This window comes from Lissotriton vulgaris, chromosome 10 (genome assembly GCF_964263255.1).
Source record: "Lissotriton vulgaris chromosome 10, aLisVul1.2, whole genome shotgun sequence".
NCBI classification, from domain to species: domain Eukaryota; kingdom Metazoa; phylum Chordata; class Amphibia; order Caudata; family Salamandridae; genus Lissotriton; species Lissotriton vulgaris.
In genome coordinates, this window is record NC_141698.1 from 1156053334 (window position 1) to 1156070909 (window position 17576).

Below are 17576 nucleotides of genomic sequence, written 5' to 3' on the forward strand. Positions count from 1 at the left end.
GGTGGCTACTGACAGACATTTCCATTCATATAAAATTAACATTTCTGCTACCGGCTTATTTCCAAGTTCACCAGCAAAGCGAAAAAGCCACTCTATTATTCGACTGGTATATTGACTCCTAGCCACAATTAGATTATGCTGATTTAATTTATTATTGAAAAAATTCCCCAGGTAAGTAAAATTTCATTTACGATAAATGTTCTTATTTTTGTCGAATTTGGACCACATACCATAATACATGATTTACTAAAATGTACCTTTAACCCCTTCCATGCTCATGACGAGCTGAGCTCGTCATGCAGTACACTGCTCCTGTGCTGACGAGCTGAGCTCGTCATGAACAATGGGGATCATGGATCTGCAGCACAGGAGGGGAATTGCTGCAGCAGTCAAGGTGTTAAATCCAATTCCATCATAAATTTGGTGAATGCGTTCAAACTTTTTGGAGGCTATTGCCCGTTAAGGACATCAACACTGTATCATCTGCATAAGACAGCAATGGAACCCATTTACCTTCTATGCTTGGGAAGTCCAATTGCTGTTCTAAAAGGAATGATTCTAATCCATTTGTATATATTAGGAATAAAAAAGGGCCCAGGATGCAACCCTGGCGTACCCCCTCGGTGGAAGCAATGGGCCTAGTCTTCTCTCCTCCAGGACCAAAGCGAATAGCTAGAGTGGTAGACGCATGTAGCCTACGCAACAGGGTAATGAGGGGCGTTGGATTTGGGGGTTTCTAGTTGGCACAGGTAGGTACTTGTGACAAATAGGGACCCTTGCCTCTAGTCAGGATAAGGGGATTACACTCCTAAATAACCCCTGCTTACCCCCTTGGTAGCTTGGCACGAGCAGAAAGGCTTATCTCAGAGGCAGTGTGTAAAGCATTTGTGACCACATATAGTAAGCCAGTGACAACACTACAGATGGACACCACACAAGGTTTTATATCAAAAATAAGTATACTTTATATAGATTTACTACAAGACCATAAACGACAAAAATACACAATACTGTTACTTTAAGATGGTAGTTTTAGCTTAGTTAAGTTCAGTTCTTAAGATGCGACACTTTGCGCCAATGTACCTAACGAAGCGTTGCGCTTCCACGACAAGCAATGTCGCAGCGATGGAGGTGCAGCAAAGTTCAGGTGCAAAGAAATAAAGACGTGACGATCTTCCAGATGCGGCATGCTTCTCCGGGGATGCGAGAAGTTCTCGGTTCGAAGCGTGGACTGCAGCGGCGACACCCTAGTTCAGAAGTGCGACGGCAACAGCTTCAGCTGCGACACTCTTCTCCCAGTTTGCGTGAAGCTTCCGCACAATGTGACAACAACAGCAGCGACATCCTTGTTCAGAAATGCAACGGCAGCAGCTCCGACGGCGTCGCGCTTCTCCTGAGATGCGAGGCGCTTTCCGCGGTGCAATGCGACAGTTCCAGCGGCAACACCCTTGTTCAGAAGTGCGACGGCAGGCAACAGCGACGGCGACACGCTTCTTCCTCGTTGCGAGACTCTTCTCTTGATGCAGTGCAGTGCGACAACTCCAGCGGCGACACACTTGTTCAGAAGTGCGACGGTAGGCAGCAGCGACGGCGATACGCTTCCTCTTCATTGTGGCAAGCTTCTCCCGATGCGGTGCAGTGCAACAACTCCAGCGGCGACACCCTTGTTCAGAAGTGCGACGGCAGCAGCAGCGACGGCCACACGCTTCATTGAGTTGAGTTGTGCTTCCAGCTCCTTGCGACACACAGTTCCTCAGAAGGCCCAAAACAGCAGAAGGCACTTCCACCAGAACTCTGGGGAGCTGGGGGTGAAGTCTGTTGTCCCTGAGACTTCAGCAGGAGGCAAGTTCTTTTCCAAGCCCTTGGAGATCCTTCACAAGTTGAAAGCAAAGTACACAAAGTTCCTTTCTCCTTCCTTTGTTAGTAAGGCAACCACTGCAGGCCAATCCCCCAAGCAAGCAGCACTTCAGCTTGGGAATAGTCTCTCCTCAGTTTTTTCAGGAAATTTTCCTCAGTAAAATGTCTTCATGTAGTCCAAAAGTGATCTAATTTCTTGGGATCAGGGTCCCAATATTGATACCTGTTGGACAGGCCTCGGGGAAGGTCCGCTCCCTCCCCGCATGACGGGGACCGGACCCCTGCTCTCCCTGTATCCCCGACAAGAACCATCCCGGCAACCCGCTGGGGCAACCCACGACCCGTCCACAACGGAACTCCAGCCCCCGAACACCCCAGTATCGGCTGGCCCGGGCCCCCGTCAGCACCACTGCCCCGGCCCAGCTGCCATCTTTGGACACTACATAACCAGGCTGCGTGGCCTCGGCTCGACCCCAACCCTGGGCCTGGCTTGGCCCCGACATCGAGGCACCACCATCCACCTAGGGGGTGAAGAGACCACTTGGCGGGTCAATGGAAGAAGGAGTGTCAATGGCTCCCCTCCGCCAGGTGTCGATCGACCCCAGCCTCCCCGGGCGCTGGCTCCACCCCCCTGCTGGGTGTCTGGACTCCCTCATCCCGGACCTCCCGACCTCCAAGGGCGAGGGTCCGGACATCAAAGGAGACCAGACCTATAACTGGGGCAGCTCCAGAGCAGGAAGGCAGTTGTATATTGGTGTCGAGAGACACCGTGAGGAACTCATCCTTGGAGGCCTGCTGGCGCTGCCGCGGCCCTTTCTTGTGAACCATCTCCGAAGCCTGCTGGCGCTGCCGCGGCCCTTTCTTGTGAACCATCTCCGAAGCCTGCTGGCCCTGCCGCGGCCCTTCCTTGTGAACCATCTCCGAAGCCTGCTGGCGCTGCCGCGGCCCTCTTCAACGTGAACCATCGTCTTGGCCTGCTGGCGCTGCCGCGGCCTTTCTCGTCGTGCACCATCTTCGTAGCCTGCTGGCGCTGCCCCGGCCCTCCTCGTTGTGAACAATCATCCTAGCCTGCTGGCGCTGCCGCGGCCCTCCTCGCTGTGAACCATCGTCCTAGCCTGCTGGCGCTGCCGCGGCCCATATTTACGGACCCCCAAGCTCGAGGATTGTGAGCTTCCCTCTTGCTGCACCTGTACCGGACCGGTACTAAGACTGTCCCGCTACCCCTCTCCCCTACAGAGACTAGAATTGGGAGGATCCTCGTGTCCTGACCCCACTGTATCGTTTATCACCTTGCCTCAAGATTCTCATATAAAGTGTGTTGAACTCATCCTTGTGTGGTGTCCATCTGTGGGGGGGAAGTTACTTGTCTGTACGATCGCCGGAGACGGCCCTCACCGGAGACCTCTTCCCCTGTACTCGGCCAACCCTCCGGGTCCCCGTCTAACATTGGTGGCCAGCGGCGCGATCCGAGCCAACGCATAATCGTACAGAGAGTAACTCACCCCACGACACACAACCACCATGACAACAAAAGAGAGCGGAACAACGGAAAAATTCCAGATGGAAAAACTAGAAGAATACAGCCACAGAGAACTAAAACAATTCTGCATAGAACTGGGCATTGCTACCACAGGACTGAGCACGAAAGAGGACTTCAAACACGCCCTGGAATCTTGGGCAGAGACGGGTACGGCCGTACCCCAAAACCAAAGCCTTGAGACAACCGAAACAAGCACCGCGCCGACAGAAGAAAGAAGACCGGGCCTCTCACCAGAGGAGGCCCGAGAACGAGAGAAGAGCAGGCTCCACGAATTGGAACTGGCTCGACTTCGCTTAGATGGAGAACTCAAATTGGCGGAACAAAAAATAACTTTGGAACGCTTACGGCTCCGAGAGGAGCGAGAAGAGAAAAAGAGTCAGAGAGAGCTGGAAGAGAAAAGACTAGCCTACGAGCATGAGCGCAACTTAAAGGAACTAGAGATTCGGAGGCAGAACAAAGACCTCGGAGTCCCCGGGCACCAGAGCCCCCCTGCTCCTACGGACCCCAAGGTCCACATCCCCAAGGATGTCGTCAGAGAATATTACCGGAACGATGATATCCAGCAATGGTTCAAAGCCTACGAAGTAGCCATGACCTCCCACCGGATTCCCCGGAGCGACTGGGGAGCCGGGTGTGAGAAGGTGGCCTGATATGCAGTGGTCACTATTCTAGTGAACACTATGTATCAGTCCAGCAACCCTTATTGATGATTGGTTGTAAGTCAACCTTATAGACCAGCTATCCTAGTAGCGTGGATACGAGCAGTCTAAGGCTAAAGACTCGAGAGGGCGTGTTAAGCCAGCTGTTATACCACATATACCCCTTGAACACCAAGTGAAAGGACACCACACAAGTGTTATGAAAATAAACAGTTATTTATTAAGATTCACAACAGCCCTGTACTCTTTATGAGGACAGGGTACTAAGCACAAACCAAAACTCTTACAAAAATACTTAAGTTAGCACAGTATATACAAATGCCCGAGAGGCACGGAAAACCATATACTTGAAAAGTGGAATGCGAAATTACTAGTAGGTAAGTACAGTACTACTAGGCTTTGGAATCGCTAGGACTTGACTATAGAATCGTTAGATTACTTCTAGGAGACCCAGGGGACTCGGGTGCAGTGTGTGCACTCTCACGCGAGATGCGGGACAAAGTCTATGGTAGCTAGAAATTGCAAAGTTAGTGTTCTCGGGCGAACCCGACCTGGTAGGAAGAAAACAAAAGTGGATTCTGACCCTTGGATACTGAGGCTATGCTGGGGCACCGAAATGCCGAAGTTACCTAGCCCAGGGGCTGCAGCTGCATAGGACTCAAAAGACGTCGGGAATCCTCGTTGACGGACCAGAAGCCTGGAAGAAAGAAGTTGCTGGCAGGCGACCAGTGAAGAAAGTTCGGTGGATCCAAGCCTGGATCGATGGAAGATGACACCTGAAAGCAGAGGGGACCAAGTTCGAGACTACTAGCCAGTAGTCAGTGGGCACCAGGAGGGCACCGGATGGTAGCCACCTCGACAAGGCGTGTGGGTGACGCTGGGCTCGGAGATCTCACGGACCAGGAGGCGTTGTCGGCGACCAGGAAGGAGGATCGAGCTGTCCCACGAAGATAGAAGCTGTCGGCGTCGCTGGACCCAGGATTGGGCAACAAAGCCTTGGCAAATTCAAGCCCACGCGGTGGACCTAAAATGGCGTCTGGAGTGGACCAGGAGGGTCCGGGGTGCCTCTCTTTAAGGAAGGAAGCAAGGGCCAGTCTGGAGCAACCAGACCAGCAGCAGTGATGTCGTCGGGCGTCGTTCAGAAGGCCACAAGCCAGCCGGCTAGTAGCCAAACAACGCGGTGCACAGCAAACAGCAGAAGGGCCCCATGCAGATCGTGGAGATGCAGGGAGGCTGATCTTGGGTGCTGGAGCTGCGCAGGGTTGGGGCTTCTCGGACCCCAAAGCACTCACCAGTGGAAGACTCGGTGGGCTTGTTGCAAAGAAGTCGTGCAGTCTTGGCGATCGTCGGTCCCTCGAGGTCTCGTCGCACTCACGGTTCTCAGCTTTGCTGTAGAGGTGAGTAGAGGTCAGAGGTGCCAGGGAAGCCGGGTCTCGTCGAGCTGGGTCGAGCTTGATGCAGGGTGACTACTCCTTAGCCACAAGGAAGAATCTTGAGGAAGAAATCTTGAAGTCCTTTCGCAGAAAGTCGTGTCTTGATTCCAAAGATGATCTAATTTTAACAGGGGGCCCGCTCCCATCTTTATACTAAAAAAGGGGGCTGACCCGGTGACTAGGTCCTGCCTATGGGTGGGACTAGGAGGGGGGTGGTTACACCCCTCTGCCATGCCGGACTTTCCCCAGGCCAGGGGCTGGTGTGCCCCTGGAACTGGTTCTGACCGGCCTATGCGTAGTGAGCACCGGGGTGCCACTCAGCAGTCACCTTCCTGAAAAGCCCTGCCTACCCAGGATACACAAAACCATGTCTGGGACGGTGCTAGCACCGCCCCGGACAGGAAACCCTTTGTCCAGGCCTCCCTCGCTGGAAGGACTCCCAGCAGCAGGAGGTCAGACTCGTGTCTGTGGTGGCAGCATCCATTTTGTGGAGCTGAGGCTTCAGTTAACTTTAACCAGGGTTCACAGTTACATACATGTCGTGTCCCTCTAGAAGGGTGGAATGCTAACCCCGTCGCCAGAATTGGCGAGGGGTTAGTATTCCAATTCGTATGACACCTTACTCGACATGTTTTGATAAAGCAATACCAAAGTTAGTATTTAACCGCGAGGATTATAATGTACTTAAGAGTATATGGTATGCGATATCATGGAACAGCTATTAGGACTTGGTTCCGCAAGCTGCAGACAGGCTCAGCTCATGCCAGAGCACCATCTCACACGATTCCAAGCACTCTGCCTTCAGGATTGTCAAGGCCTGCCATAGGAGTGACTGATAGGAATCTGTGTGTCCATTTTAGGGTTAGGTATAGGTATACTACACCTACAGCAAAGGGTGATTACACGACTTTGCCCCAGCTGTCATGCAGCCAGTTGTGTCAAATTTAGGAGGCCAGCCAGGGGTGGCATAATACATGCTGCAGCCCCTGGCAGCCCTGGGTACACCTATGCCCTGAGTTACAGGGTCTGATAAGGTGGCCCAGTACCAATTGGTAAATGCACCTAGGGTACATGTCGTAATTTAGAAAGAGAACAGCCAGGCTGTGGGTCTGATTGGCAGGCCCACAGCCAGAGAAAGTCGTAAACCAGTGAAACAAAAGCAAAAAATCTGGGTGATCATAGGATTGCAGACCCTACTCTCCTACACCGGGTTATGGGGGAGGTTTGTCAATGAAGGGCGAGACGCCCTGCTGCAACTCCCGGACCATCAGATGACATCCTACGACGACATGAAAGCCGCCCTCCTCACTCGATACGGACTCACGCCCGAGATGTACTGCCAGAGGTTCCGCGACTGCAAACGGACCCCGGGTACGACTTGGGTGGAGTACGTGAACTTCTTTAGCCGAGCCTTCGAGGGGTGGATCAAGGGCAGCAAAGTGACCACTTACGAGCAACTCTTTGACCTTATTGTATGGGAGCACCTTTCTAACAACTGCTTCATCGAGCTCAGGCAGCACCTCCTTGACAGTAAACTGACTGAACCTCGGCAACTCGCCGTCGAGGCTGACCGATGGGAAAGCACCCGAGTTCCCCGAAACGGGCCCAGCGAACCGAACAGAGCCGCCCAAGGGCTCCATCGCCCCCGAGGGGGAGGAGGGGGCCAGGGTCAGGGAAGAGACACCGTCCCGGTGGCTCCCGCCGGCAACACCCCGCCCCCGGCTGGCAGGGGGAGCCTCCCGATGCGACCAGGTTTCCGCACCAACGTTACCTGCCAGCGACCCGGCCACTACGCCAATGATCCCAACTGCCCGAAGAACCAGAGCCCTATGCCCCGCCAGGTCGCTGCCGCCACCCTGGGAGAAGAGCAAACCCAAGAAGACACTGAAGAGTACGAGCCAGACCAGCCCGAGTGGGAACCAGCCGCCATGTCCCTGGTCTGCCTAGGGGAAAGAGACCTGATCCCGCGGGCACCCCTTCCCGCCAACACGCAGAAGTACAGCCAGTGGGTCAACATTAATGGGCACCGGGCTAAAGCCCTCCGCGACACCGGGGCCAGTGTGACCGCAGTCCGCTGCCATCTGGTGACCCCGGACCAGATCTTGCCAAATATCCTTTGCCCCGTACGGTCGGCCGACAACTCAGAAAGCCTATGTCGGATGGCCTGCGTCCCCTTCGAGTGGGGAGGGGTATCCAGAATGCTGAAAGTGACTGTCCGCGATGATGCCCCCGTGGACTGCCTCCTGGGGAACGACCTCGAAAGTTCTCCCTGGTCAGCCGTCGAGAGAAGAGAACACCTGGGGATGCTGGGCCTCCCTGAAAGGGTCTGCGTAACGACCCGGTCCATGGCCGCACGCGCCATCCCCAGTCCCGAAGAACCCGAATGGCCAGAGCCTCCTCCCCCGATCGTCCACGAGGGAGCCACCCTGGAAGCCAGTTCTCCAGAACACAGCGAAGAAGGACTCGATCGGCTCCGGGACCTTCCCGAACTGGCCCAGTGGCGTCAAGAGGGTGGCCCCACCCAGGAACAATTCCGACAGGAGCAGAGAACATGTCCTTCCCTCGAGGGACTCCGGCAGCAAGCCCTCGCCCAGAGCGCAGGAGACAGCTCGGGGGCCCACTGGATTTATTGGGACAATGACCTCCTCTACAGTGAGCAAAGGATTGCTGAGCTGGGGGCCAGCCGGGTGCTGGTGGTCCCCCTCCTCTTCAGAGACTTCCTCTTGAACCTAGCACACGATGTGCCCCTTGCCGGACACCTGGGGCAAGACAAAACGTACAGCCGCCTGGTGACCCACTTCTACTGGCCCAAAATGCGGAATGATGTATCCAACCACTGCCGGGCCTGCCCATCCTGCCAGGCCAGCGGGAAGAGCGGCCGAAAGATCAAAGCACCCTTGCAGCCTTTCCCCATCGTCACCACCCCGTTTGAACGGGTGGGAATAGACATTGTGGGGCCCCTGGACCCCCGGACAGCACAAGGGCACCGGTTCATCCTGGTCCTGGTGGACCACGCCACCCGCTATCCCGAGGCCATCCCTCTTCGGACCGTGACGGCACCCATGGTAGGCCGAGCCCTGATGGGGATCTTCTCTCGGGTGGGCTTCCCCCGGGAAGTCGTCAGCGACAGGGGCACGAACTTTATCTCTAAATACATGAAGTCTCTCTGGCAACAGTGCGGAGTCACCTTCAAATTCACGACCCCCTATCACCCGCAAGGAAATGGACTGGTCGAGCGGTTTAACCCCACCCTCAAGGGGATGATCATGGGCCTAGAAGAACCCCTACGTCGCCAATGGGATGTGCTGCTCCCGTGCCTCCTGTTCGCCTACCGAGAAGTCCCCCAGAAATCACTGGGCTTCAGCCCATTCGAACTCCTGTATGGACACCCCGTGCGGGGCCCCCTCAGCCTGGTCAAAGAAAGGTGGGAGGTGGCCCCCGTCCCCAAGGCTGCCGCCCCGGGCGTTGCCCCCGAGCTCCGGTTCTGTGTGGACTATCGGGGCCTGAACGCCGTTACCAGAACCGACGCTCACCCCATCCCCCGGGCGGATGAGCTGATTGACCGCATGGGGGGCGCCCGCTACCTGAGCATCTTCGATCTAACAGCGGGCTACTGGCAGATCGGCCTCACCCCCGGGGCCCAAGAGCGTTCCGCCTTCTCTACCCCGGATGGCCACTACCAATTCAAGGTGATGCCATTCGGCATGAAAAACGCCCCAGCTACCTTCCAGAGACTCGTGAATAAGGTACTGGCGGGCCTCGAAGAATTCAGCGCCGCCTATCTGGACAACATTGCTGTATACAGTCGCCACTGGGTAGAACACCTCCACCACCTCCGGGAGGTCCTGCACGCCCTCCGGCAGGCCGGGCTCACCATCAAAGCCAGCAAATGCCAGATTGGCCAAGGGTCCGTGACCTACCTGGGACATCAAGTGGGAAGCGGTCTGGTGGCCCCCCTCCAGCTCAAGATCGCTGCCATCCAGGCCTGGCAACCACCTGTCACCCAAACCGAGGTCCGAGCCTTCCTGGGGCTCACCGGGTACTACCGGCGGTTTGTAAAGGACTATGGCAGCATTGTGGGGCCCCTCACAGAACTCACATCCAAGAAAAACCCCAAAACAGTCAACTGGACTTCGGACTGTCAAGTGGCATTTGAGAAATTGAAGGCCGCCATGTGCACCGCCCCCGTGCTCCAGGCCCCCGACTCCAGCCGGGAATTCATAGTGCAGACGGACGCCTCAGATCATGGCATTGGGGCCGTCCTCTCTCAACTCAACACCGAGGGAGTCGATCAGCCAGTGGCCTTCATCAGCCGACGCCTGCTGGCCCGAGAACAGCGCTGGAGCACCATCGAGCGCGAGGCCTTCGCCGTGGTATGGGCCCTCAAGAAGCTCCGGCCCTATCTCTTCGGCACCCACTTCCGGGTGCAAACAGATCACCGACCCCTGCAATGGCTGATGCAGATGCGGGGGGAGAACCCAAAACTGCTGCGATGGTCCATCTCCCTGCAGGGGATGGATTTCACTGTGGAGCATCGTCCAGGCCAGGACCACTCCAACGCAGACGGCCTGTCACGCTTCTTCCGCCTCGGCGAGGAGAGTACCCAAGAGGATGGGTGACTCTCCCTGCCTTCAGCTGGGGGGGACGCATGTTGGACAGGCCTCGGGGAAGGTCCGCTCCCTCCCCGCATGACGGGGACCGGACCCCTGCTCTCCCTGTATCCCCGACAAAAACCATCCCCGCAACCCGCTGGGGCAACCCACGACTCGTCCACAACGGAACTCCAGCCCCCGAACACCCCAGTATCGGCTGGCCCGGGCCCCCGTCAGCACCACTGCCCCGGCCCAGCCGCCATCTTTGGACACTACATAACCCGGCCGCGTGGCCTCGGCTCGACCCCAACCCTGGGCCTGGCCAGGCCCCGACATCGAGGCACCACCATCCACCTAGGGGGTGAAGAGACCACTTGGCGGGTCAATGGAAGAAGGAGTGTCAATGGCTCCCCTCCGCCAGGTGTCGATCGACCCCAGCCTCCCCGGGCGCTGGCTCCACCCCCCTGCTGGGTGTCTGGACTCCCTCATCCCGGACCTCCCGACCTCCAAGGGCGAGGGTCCGGACATCAAAGGAGACCAGACCTATAACTGGGGCAGCTCCAGAGCAGGAAGGCAGTTGTATCTTGGAGTCGAGAGACACCGTGAGGAACTCATCCTTGGAGGCCTGCAGGCGCTGCCGCGGCCCTTTCTTGTGAACCATCTCCTAAGCCTGCTGGCGCGGCCCTTTCTTGTGAACCATTTCCGAAGCCTGCTGGTGCTGCCGCGGCCCTTCCTTGTGAACCATCTCCGAAGCCTGCTGGCGCTGCCGCGGCCCTCTTCAACGTGAACCATCGTCTTAGCCTGCTGGCGCTGCCGCGGCCTTTCTCGTCGTGCACCATCTTCGTAGCCTGCTGGCGCTGCCGCGGCCCTCCTCGTTGTGAACAATCATCCTAGCCTGCTGGCGCTGCCGCGGCCCTCCTCGCTGTGAACCATCGTCCTAGCCTGTTGGCGCTGCCGCGGCCCATCTTTACGGACCCCCAAGCTCGAGGATTGTGAGCTTCCCTCTTGCCGCACCTGTACCGGACCGGTACTTAGACTGTCCCGCTACCCCTCTCCCCTACAGAGACTAGAATTGGGAGGATCCTCGTGTCCTGACCCCTCTGTATCGTTTATCACCTTGCCTCAAGATTCTCATATAAAGTGTGTTGAACTCATCCTTGTGTGGTGTCCATCTGTGGGGGGGAAGTTACTTGTCTGTACGATCGCCGGAGACGGCCCTCACCGGAGGCCTCTCCCCCTGTACTCGGCCGACCCTCCGGGTCCCCGTCTAACAATACCCCAAAAGCATTTGTTCTCTGAGGGCAGAGGGGCTTTTGCCCCGTCCAAACCAGATCTGGAGCACTCTGTTTACATGACTCCTTCTTTCCTTTCACAGTGCAGGGCAGAAACATCAGACGCCCCACAGGAGGTAGAGCCAGCACTGTGGGGGTAAGGCACAGTCCTATTCAGGTCCCAGGTGCAACTCCTCCCTCCCATCTAGATGCAGAGCTCTCTATTCACCACTGGGTGGACTCATTCTGTCTCCTGGAATACCCCAGCCCTGTTACTCACAAACTCCAGACAAGGAATACACAACCTAGCTGAGGCAGGCTTGGGAGGTTAGACAAGAAAATACCTACTTTCTAAAAGTGGTATTTTCAAACACAGAATGTTAAAACCAACTTCACTAAAAGATGTATTTTATCATTCTGAGTTCAGGCATACTAAACTTGAATTTCTACCGTGTTCCCTGAGTCAGTTAGGATTATAAAATGTAATAATCTAACTGCCGATTCTGGCCTATGGAGAACAGGTAGCCTTGCAATATTGAAAATCGAAAATGGCTGTAATTAACTATTAGGACATGCCACACACAACAGGGCATGTCCTACCTTATACTTACAATGCACCCTGCCCTTGGGCCTACCATAGGGGTGTCAGATATGAAGAAAAGGGAAGTTTAGGGACTGACGAGTGGGTGTACTTGCCCAGTCAGCATGGCAGTACCAGACTGCACACAGACTTTGCAATGGCAGACCTTAGACACATTTTACCAGGCTGCTTCTGTGGGTGGCACAACCAGTGCTGCAAGCCCATCAGCAGCATTTGATTTACAAGCCCTGGGCACACGCAGTGCACTGTACTAGGGTCTGACAAGTAAACCAAACCAGCCAATCATGGAGTCACTAATTCATACATCAATTTACAATAGGGAAAGTATATGCACTTTAGATCAGCAGTGGTAAAGAGCCAACAACAGGTCAGAAAAAATAGAGGAGGAAGGCAAAAAGTTCAGGATGACCCTGCAAAAAGGGCCAAGTCCAACAAGGGGGACTTGGCCATTCATCCTTTTGAGGTTAATAAAGTGCGTTCCACCGACGACTGAAAATAAGTACTGTTAATGATGAGGCCTACAACAAGACCCTGTTTTGGGGAATTCGCTCTGACAAGACTTGTGGTAATTAATGCTGTTCTGGTCAGCCAGTGCCCTGTTCTATTATTTCTTGCATTTCAAAATCAGTTGTTCCATTTTAACAGGACATTTGCTAAACCAAATATTGTTAGTGTCCCACTGTGATGGTAGGACACGTCTCTTCAAAAGAGCCACAATGTGCTTATCTGTATTTTGTTTTGCACCGTATGTGATTTCCTGCTGTCACTAGCATTGTTCACAAAAGTAATTTACACAGAGTTCGTTAGTGAATTTATTTTCTGTATAAATCCTAAAGGAATAAATTACCCCCCCCTCTGAATCGATTTTTGAAATTGGAAATTAACAAAAATCTGGCCTTCCTTTGATTTGGATGTTGTCCTACAGGACTACAGAGTCAACAGTCTTTGGAATAACAGAGTAAAGGGTTACAAAAACAACAAGCATTTGCAATGCAATAGGTCTCGCATTTGCGAGATTTTGAGCTATTGGCATTGTAAATGGCAATACCTTTTATTGATGTGGTTTGAAAACCTGCAAGCAGTGTGTAAACACACACTTTGTATTTCTAGTCCTTGCTTATGAGAAGCAAGTCTGGCAGTCAAAGAGACGCAGTTACTGACAGCCTTGCTTCTCGTAAGCAACGACTATAAGTACAAAGTGCGTGTTTACGCAACACTTGCAGGTTTTTAAAATACATGAATAAAAGGTATTGTCATATACAATGCTAATAGCGCAAACTCTCACAAATGCAAGACCTATTGCATTGTAAATGCTCATTTTGGATCTGCAGTCATCCCGTCTGCTATTTTTACTTCGAAGTCTCTATCAGCATAGAGGTTGAGCAGACTCATTTTCCACTCTTGCACTAGCTGTTCACGGGTGTCTGCATCGTTTTCACTCTCCTTGGGGATGCCAAACACTCCAAGGTTTCCTCTTCTATTGGTGTTTTCTAATTCAACCAGACTTTCCCTTTCTAGAACTGTTCCCTGTCCTCGCCATGCCTGTATCATCAGGCCACCCTTAGACTCAGCACTTTATGCAAAATTGTGATTTCCTTGTGTATTGTTTCAGTGTTTGCTTTACTAATCTGAAACAATTCTTTCCTACTGGCAAATTCTCTCATTTTCATTTTCCTATTGAGGGTGGAGGTTAGATTTGTTTGTCCTCCAGTGGGCCCCCATGGTTGTATTCAGGGTACCCTTTTTTAATGAATTAGTAAATTAATGAATTGTGTGAGATATAGTCCGATGTTGTGCGATGTTGTGCAGCACACCGATCTAGCTGAACGCACTGTGAAGCACTAGGGTACATGGATGGAGGGAAGTCTGGGTATCAGTACATCATAGGAGCATGGATGTTGGTGTTAGCAGAGATTGATGGAATGTTCTTACTATCCTTGGGGAGGAGGATGGGTGTTAGTTGAAGCAAAAATGTATGGTGTGGTGGTACGAGCCACGAGGGGTATGCATGTTGGTATAAGGAGAGATTTAGGGGTGTGGAGAGGTGGTACAAGCCATGGGGAGGAGGGTGGGTGTCCGTGTAAAGAGAGATTGAGTGGGTGTGGAGTGATTGTACAAGCCACGGGGAGAAGACTCGACATAGAATTTCACATCAATTATTTTCTCATTCATATTTTTGTGTTTCCAGTTTGGCCTCAAACCAGTTGGGGGATAAAGGTGTGAAACTGCTGAGTGAAGGCCTTAAGCGCCATGGCTCGAATCTTCAGGTCCTGTGGTAAGAATATTCAGTTTACTTTCACATTCCATCATTCATGGACCTTCCATGACACACCACCCTGTCCAGCTTCAGTAACACTTTCCAAGATCCTTCCTACCTCTGGCTAAACTTACCTTTAAACTGGGGCCCCCTTGGTACATCAAACTCTCTGGTTATTGTAAAATGTTATGATCCCAAGCTTTTATGAAGATAATTCCGACCTCCTTAATGGCACAATTTAATGTCAGGTATGGTATACGGGAAAGGTCACTTTAGCCCTTGTCTGGATGTGAGTTTTAGAGAATTGAACACAGTAGTGTCCCAGGATACATCAGCTGAGAACCGGTCACTTCCACACATACAGTCCACCCACAGTGATTGAACATCCAAAATGCATGCACCGGGCACCATGAGTGAACACCAGTCTCTTCTACACACACTTTTCATCTACAGGGACTGACCATACATTATTCATCCACCCGGGCACCATGAGTGAACACCAGTCTCTTCTACACAAACTTTTCATCTACAGGGACTGACCATACATTATTCATCCACCCGGGCACCATGAGTGAACACCAGTCTCTTCTACACACACTTTTCATCTACAGGGACTGACCATACATTATTCATCCACCCGGGCACCATGAGTGAACACCAGTCTCTTCTACACAAACTTTTCATCTACAGGGACTGACCATACATTATTCATCCACCCGGGCACCATGAGTGAACACCAGTCTCTTCTACACAAACTTTTCATCTACAGGGACTGACCATATATTATTCATCCACCCGGGCACCATGAGTGAACACCAGTCTCTTCTACACACACTTTTCATCTACAGGGACTGACCATACATTATTCATCCACCAGGCCAAATGATGTGAATAACAGTCACGTCTGCACGTAGTGTCCATCTACTGGGTCTAAACACACAATATACATGCACCAGGGCACATTATGTGAAGGTGAGCTATTCATCACATGCTGCTCACCCTTGGGACTGACCACAATATTGTAACACCAGCACACATCATGTGAGTACCAGCTGCTTCAGCATACACAGTTCACCTGCAGAAGCTGAATCCACTGCGTCCTTACACCAGCACACATCATGTGAGTACCAGCTGCTTCAGCATACACAGTTCACCTGCAGAGGCTGAATCCACTGCGTCCTTACACCAGGTCGCATCATGTGAGTACCAGGGGTGTGAAAAATAATAACTAGCGGTGTGCGACATTACCCCTGTGAGACATTTACCAACCACACATGGATGATCAAAATGTGCCACACCAACAACACTGGGGAAAGTTTGTATTTAAATTAACAAAACAAGCCACTTCCAGGCGTGACTCAGTCTCCAGAATTCTTGGTTGCCGTGACGTCCCATTGAGGGCCCATTGGAAACTAGCCCAGTCAGGGCTCCAGGGGGTCGAATACATTCGCTCAAAGTTCCCTCTCTCCTGGCCAATGTGCGCAAAGTGGTCTCCTCTGTATTATTAGGGCCATCTGATGCTTTTCCAAAGTTTCTTGAAGCCCCATACAAGCAACCAAATAGCCGGTCCCTGCTCTCTGTGGAAAGCTCTGTCAGGGCCCCAGGCCGAAGCCCTGGTGGGTCACTGGAGCATGGGGGCCATGCATCTTTCTACAAAGGCGGTTGCCAGCTCCCCGCTTTACTTGGCCCCAGGTGTCGGTATGTAAGAGGATCAGCTGAATGGTGTGTCAAGGGTGTGTGCAGAGTGAATGGTGTGTGAAGGGTGTGTGCAGAGTGAAGGGTGTGTGCAGAGTGAATGGTGTGTGCAGAGAGAATGGTATGTGAAGAGTGAATGGTCTTTGCAGAGTGAATGGTGTGTGAAGGGTGTGTGCACAGTGAATGGTGTGTTCAGAGTGAATGTTGTGTTCAGAGTGAATGGTCTTTGCAGAGTGAATGGTGCGTGAAGGGTGTTTGCAGAGTGAATGGTGTGTGGAGAGTGAATGGTGTGTGAAGGGTGTATGCAAAGTGAAGGGTGTGTGCAGAGTGAATGGTGTGTACAGAGTGAATGGTGTATGAAGGGTGTGTGCAGAGTGAATGGTGTGTGATGGGTGTGTGCAGAGTGGATGGTGTGTGAAGGGTGTCTGCAGAGTGAATGGTATGTGCAGAGTGAATGGTATGTGAAGGATGTGTGCAGAGTGAAGGGTGTGTGCAGAGTGTATGGTGTGTGCAGAGTGAATGGTGTGTGAAGGATGTTTGCAGGGTGAAAGGTGTGTGAAGGGTGTGTGCAGAGAGAATGGTGTGTGAAGGGTGTGTGAAGAGTGAATGATCTGTGCAGAATGAATGGTGTGTGCAAAGTGAATGGTGTGCAGAGTGAATGGTGTGTGAAGGTGTGTGCAGAGTGAAGGGTGTGTGCAGAGTGAATGGTGTATGAAGTATGTGTGCAGAGTGAATGGTGTGTGAATGGTGTGTGCAGAGTGAATGGTGTGTGAAGGGTGTGTGCAGAGTGAATGGTCTTTGCAGAGTGAATGGTGTGTGAAGGGTGTGTGCACAGTGAATGGTGTGTTCAGAGTGAATGTTGTGTTCAGAGTGAATGGTCTTTGCAGAGTGAATGGTGCGTGAAGGGTGTTTGCAGAGTGAATGGTGTGTGGAGAGTGAATGGTGTGTGAAGGGTGTATGCAAAGTGAAGGGTGTGTGTAGAGTGAATGGTGTGTACAGAGTGGTGTATGAAGGGTGTGTGCAGAGTGAATGGTGTGTGATGGGTGTGTGCAGAGTGGATGGTGTGTGAAGGGTGTCTGCAGAGTGAATGGTATGTGCAGAGTGAATGGTATGTGAAGGATGTGTGCAGAGTGAAGGGTGTGTGCAGAGTGTATGGTGTGTGCAGAGTGAATGGTGTGTGAAGGATGTTTGCAGGGTGAAAGGTGTGTGAAGGGTGTGTGCAGAGAGAATGGTGTGTGAAGGGTGTGTGAAGAGTGAATGATCTGTGCAGAATGAATGGTGTGTGCAAAGTGAATGGTGTGCAGAGTGAATGGTGTGTGAAGGTGTGTGCAGAGTGAAGGGTGTGTGCAGAGTGAATGGTGTATGAAGTATGTGTGCAGAGTGAATGGTGTGTGAATGGTGTGTGCAGAGTGAATGGTGTGTGAAGGGTGTGTGCAGAGTGAAGGGTTTGTGCAGAGTGAGTGGTGTGTGAAGGGTGTGTGCAGAGTGAATGATGTGTGAAGGTTGTGTGTAGAGTGAATGGTGTGTGCAGAGTGAATGGTGTGCGAAGAGTAAATGGTGTGTGAAGGGTGTGTGCAGAGTGAATGGTGTGTGCAGAGTGAATGCTTGTGTGAAGGTGTGGGAGGAGTGAATGGTGTGTCCAGAGTGAATGGTGTGTGAAGAGTATATGGT

At 52.7% G+C, this 17576-nt stretch overlaps 1 protein-coding gene across 3 annotated transcripts in view; it reads left to right on the forward strand.

Annotated features, from left to right (window-relative positions):
* LOC147689504 (NACHT, LRR and PYD domains-containing protein 3-like) overlaps positions 1–17576 on the forward strand; it is a 255087-nt gene that overhangs the window by 103856 nt on the left and 133655 nt on the right. For all 3 annotated transcript variants that reach the window (XM_086942258.1, XM_086942260.1, XM_086942259.1), the window contains one exon: positions 14142–14228. In XM_086942258.1, coding sequence (XP_086798384.1) covers positions 14142–14228 — 87 coding nt within the window. The remainder of the gene's footprint in view (positions 1–14141; positions 14229–17576) is intronic.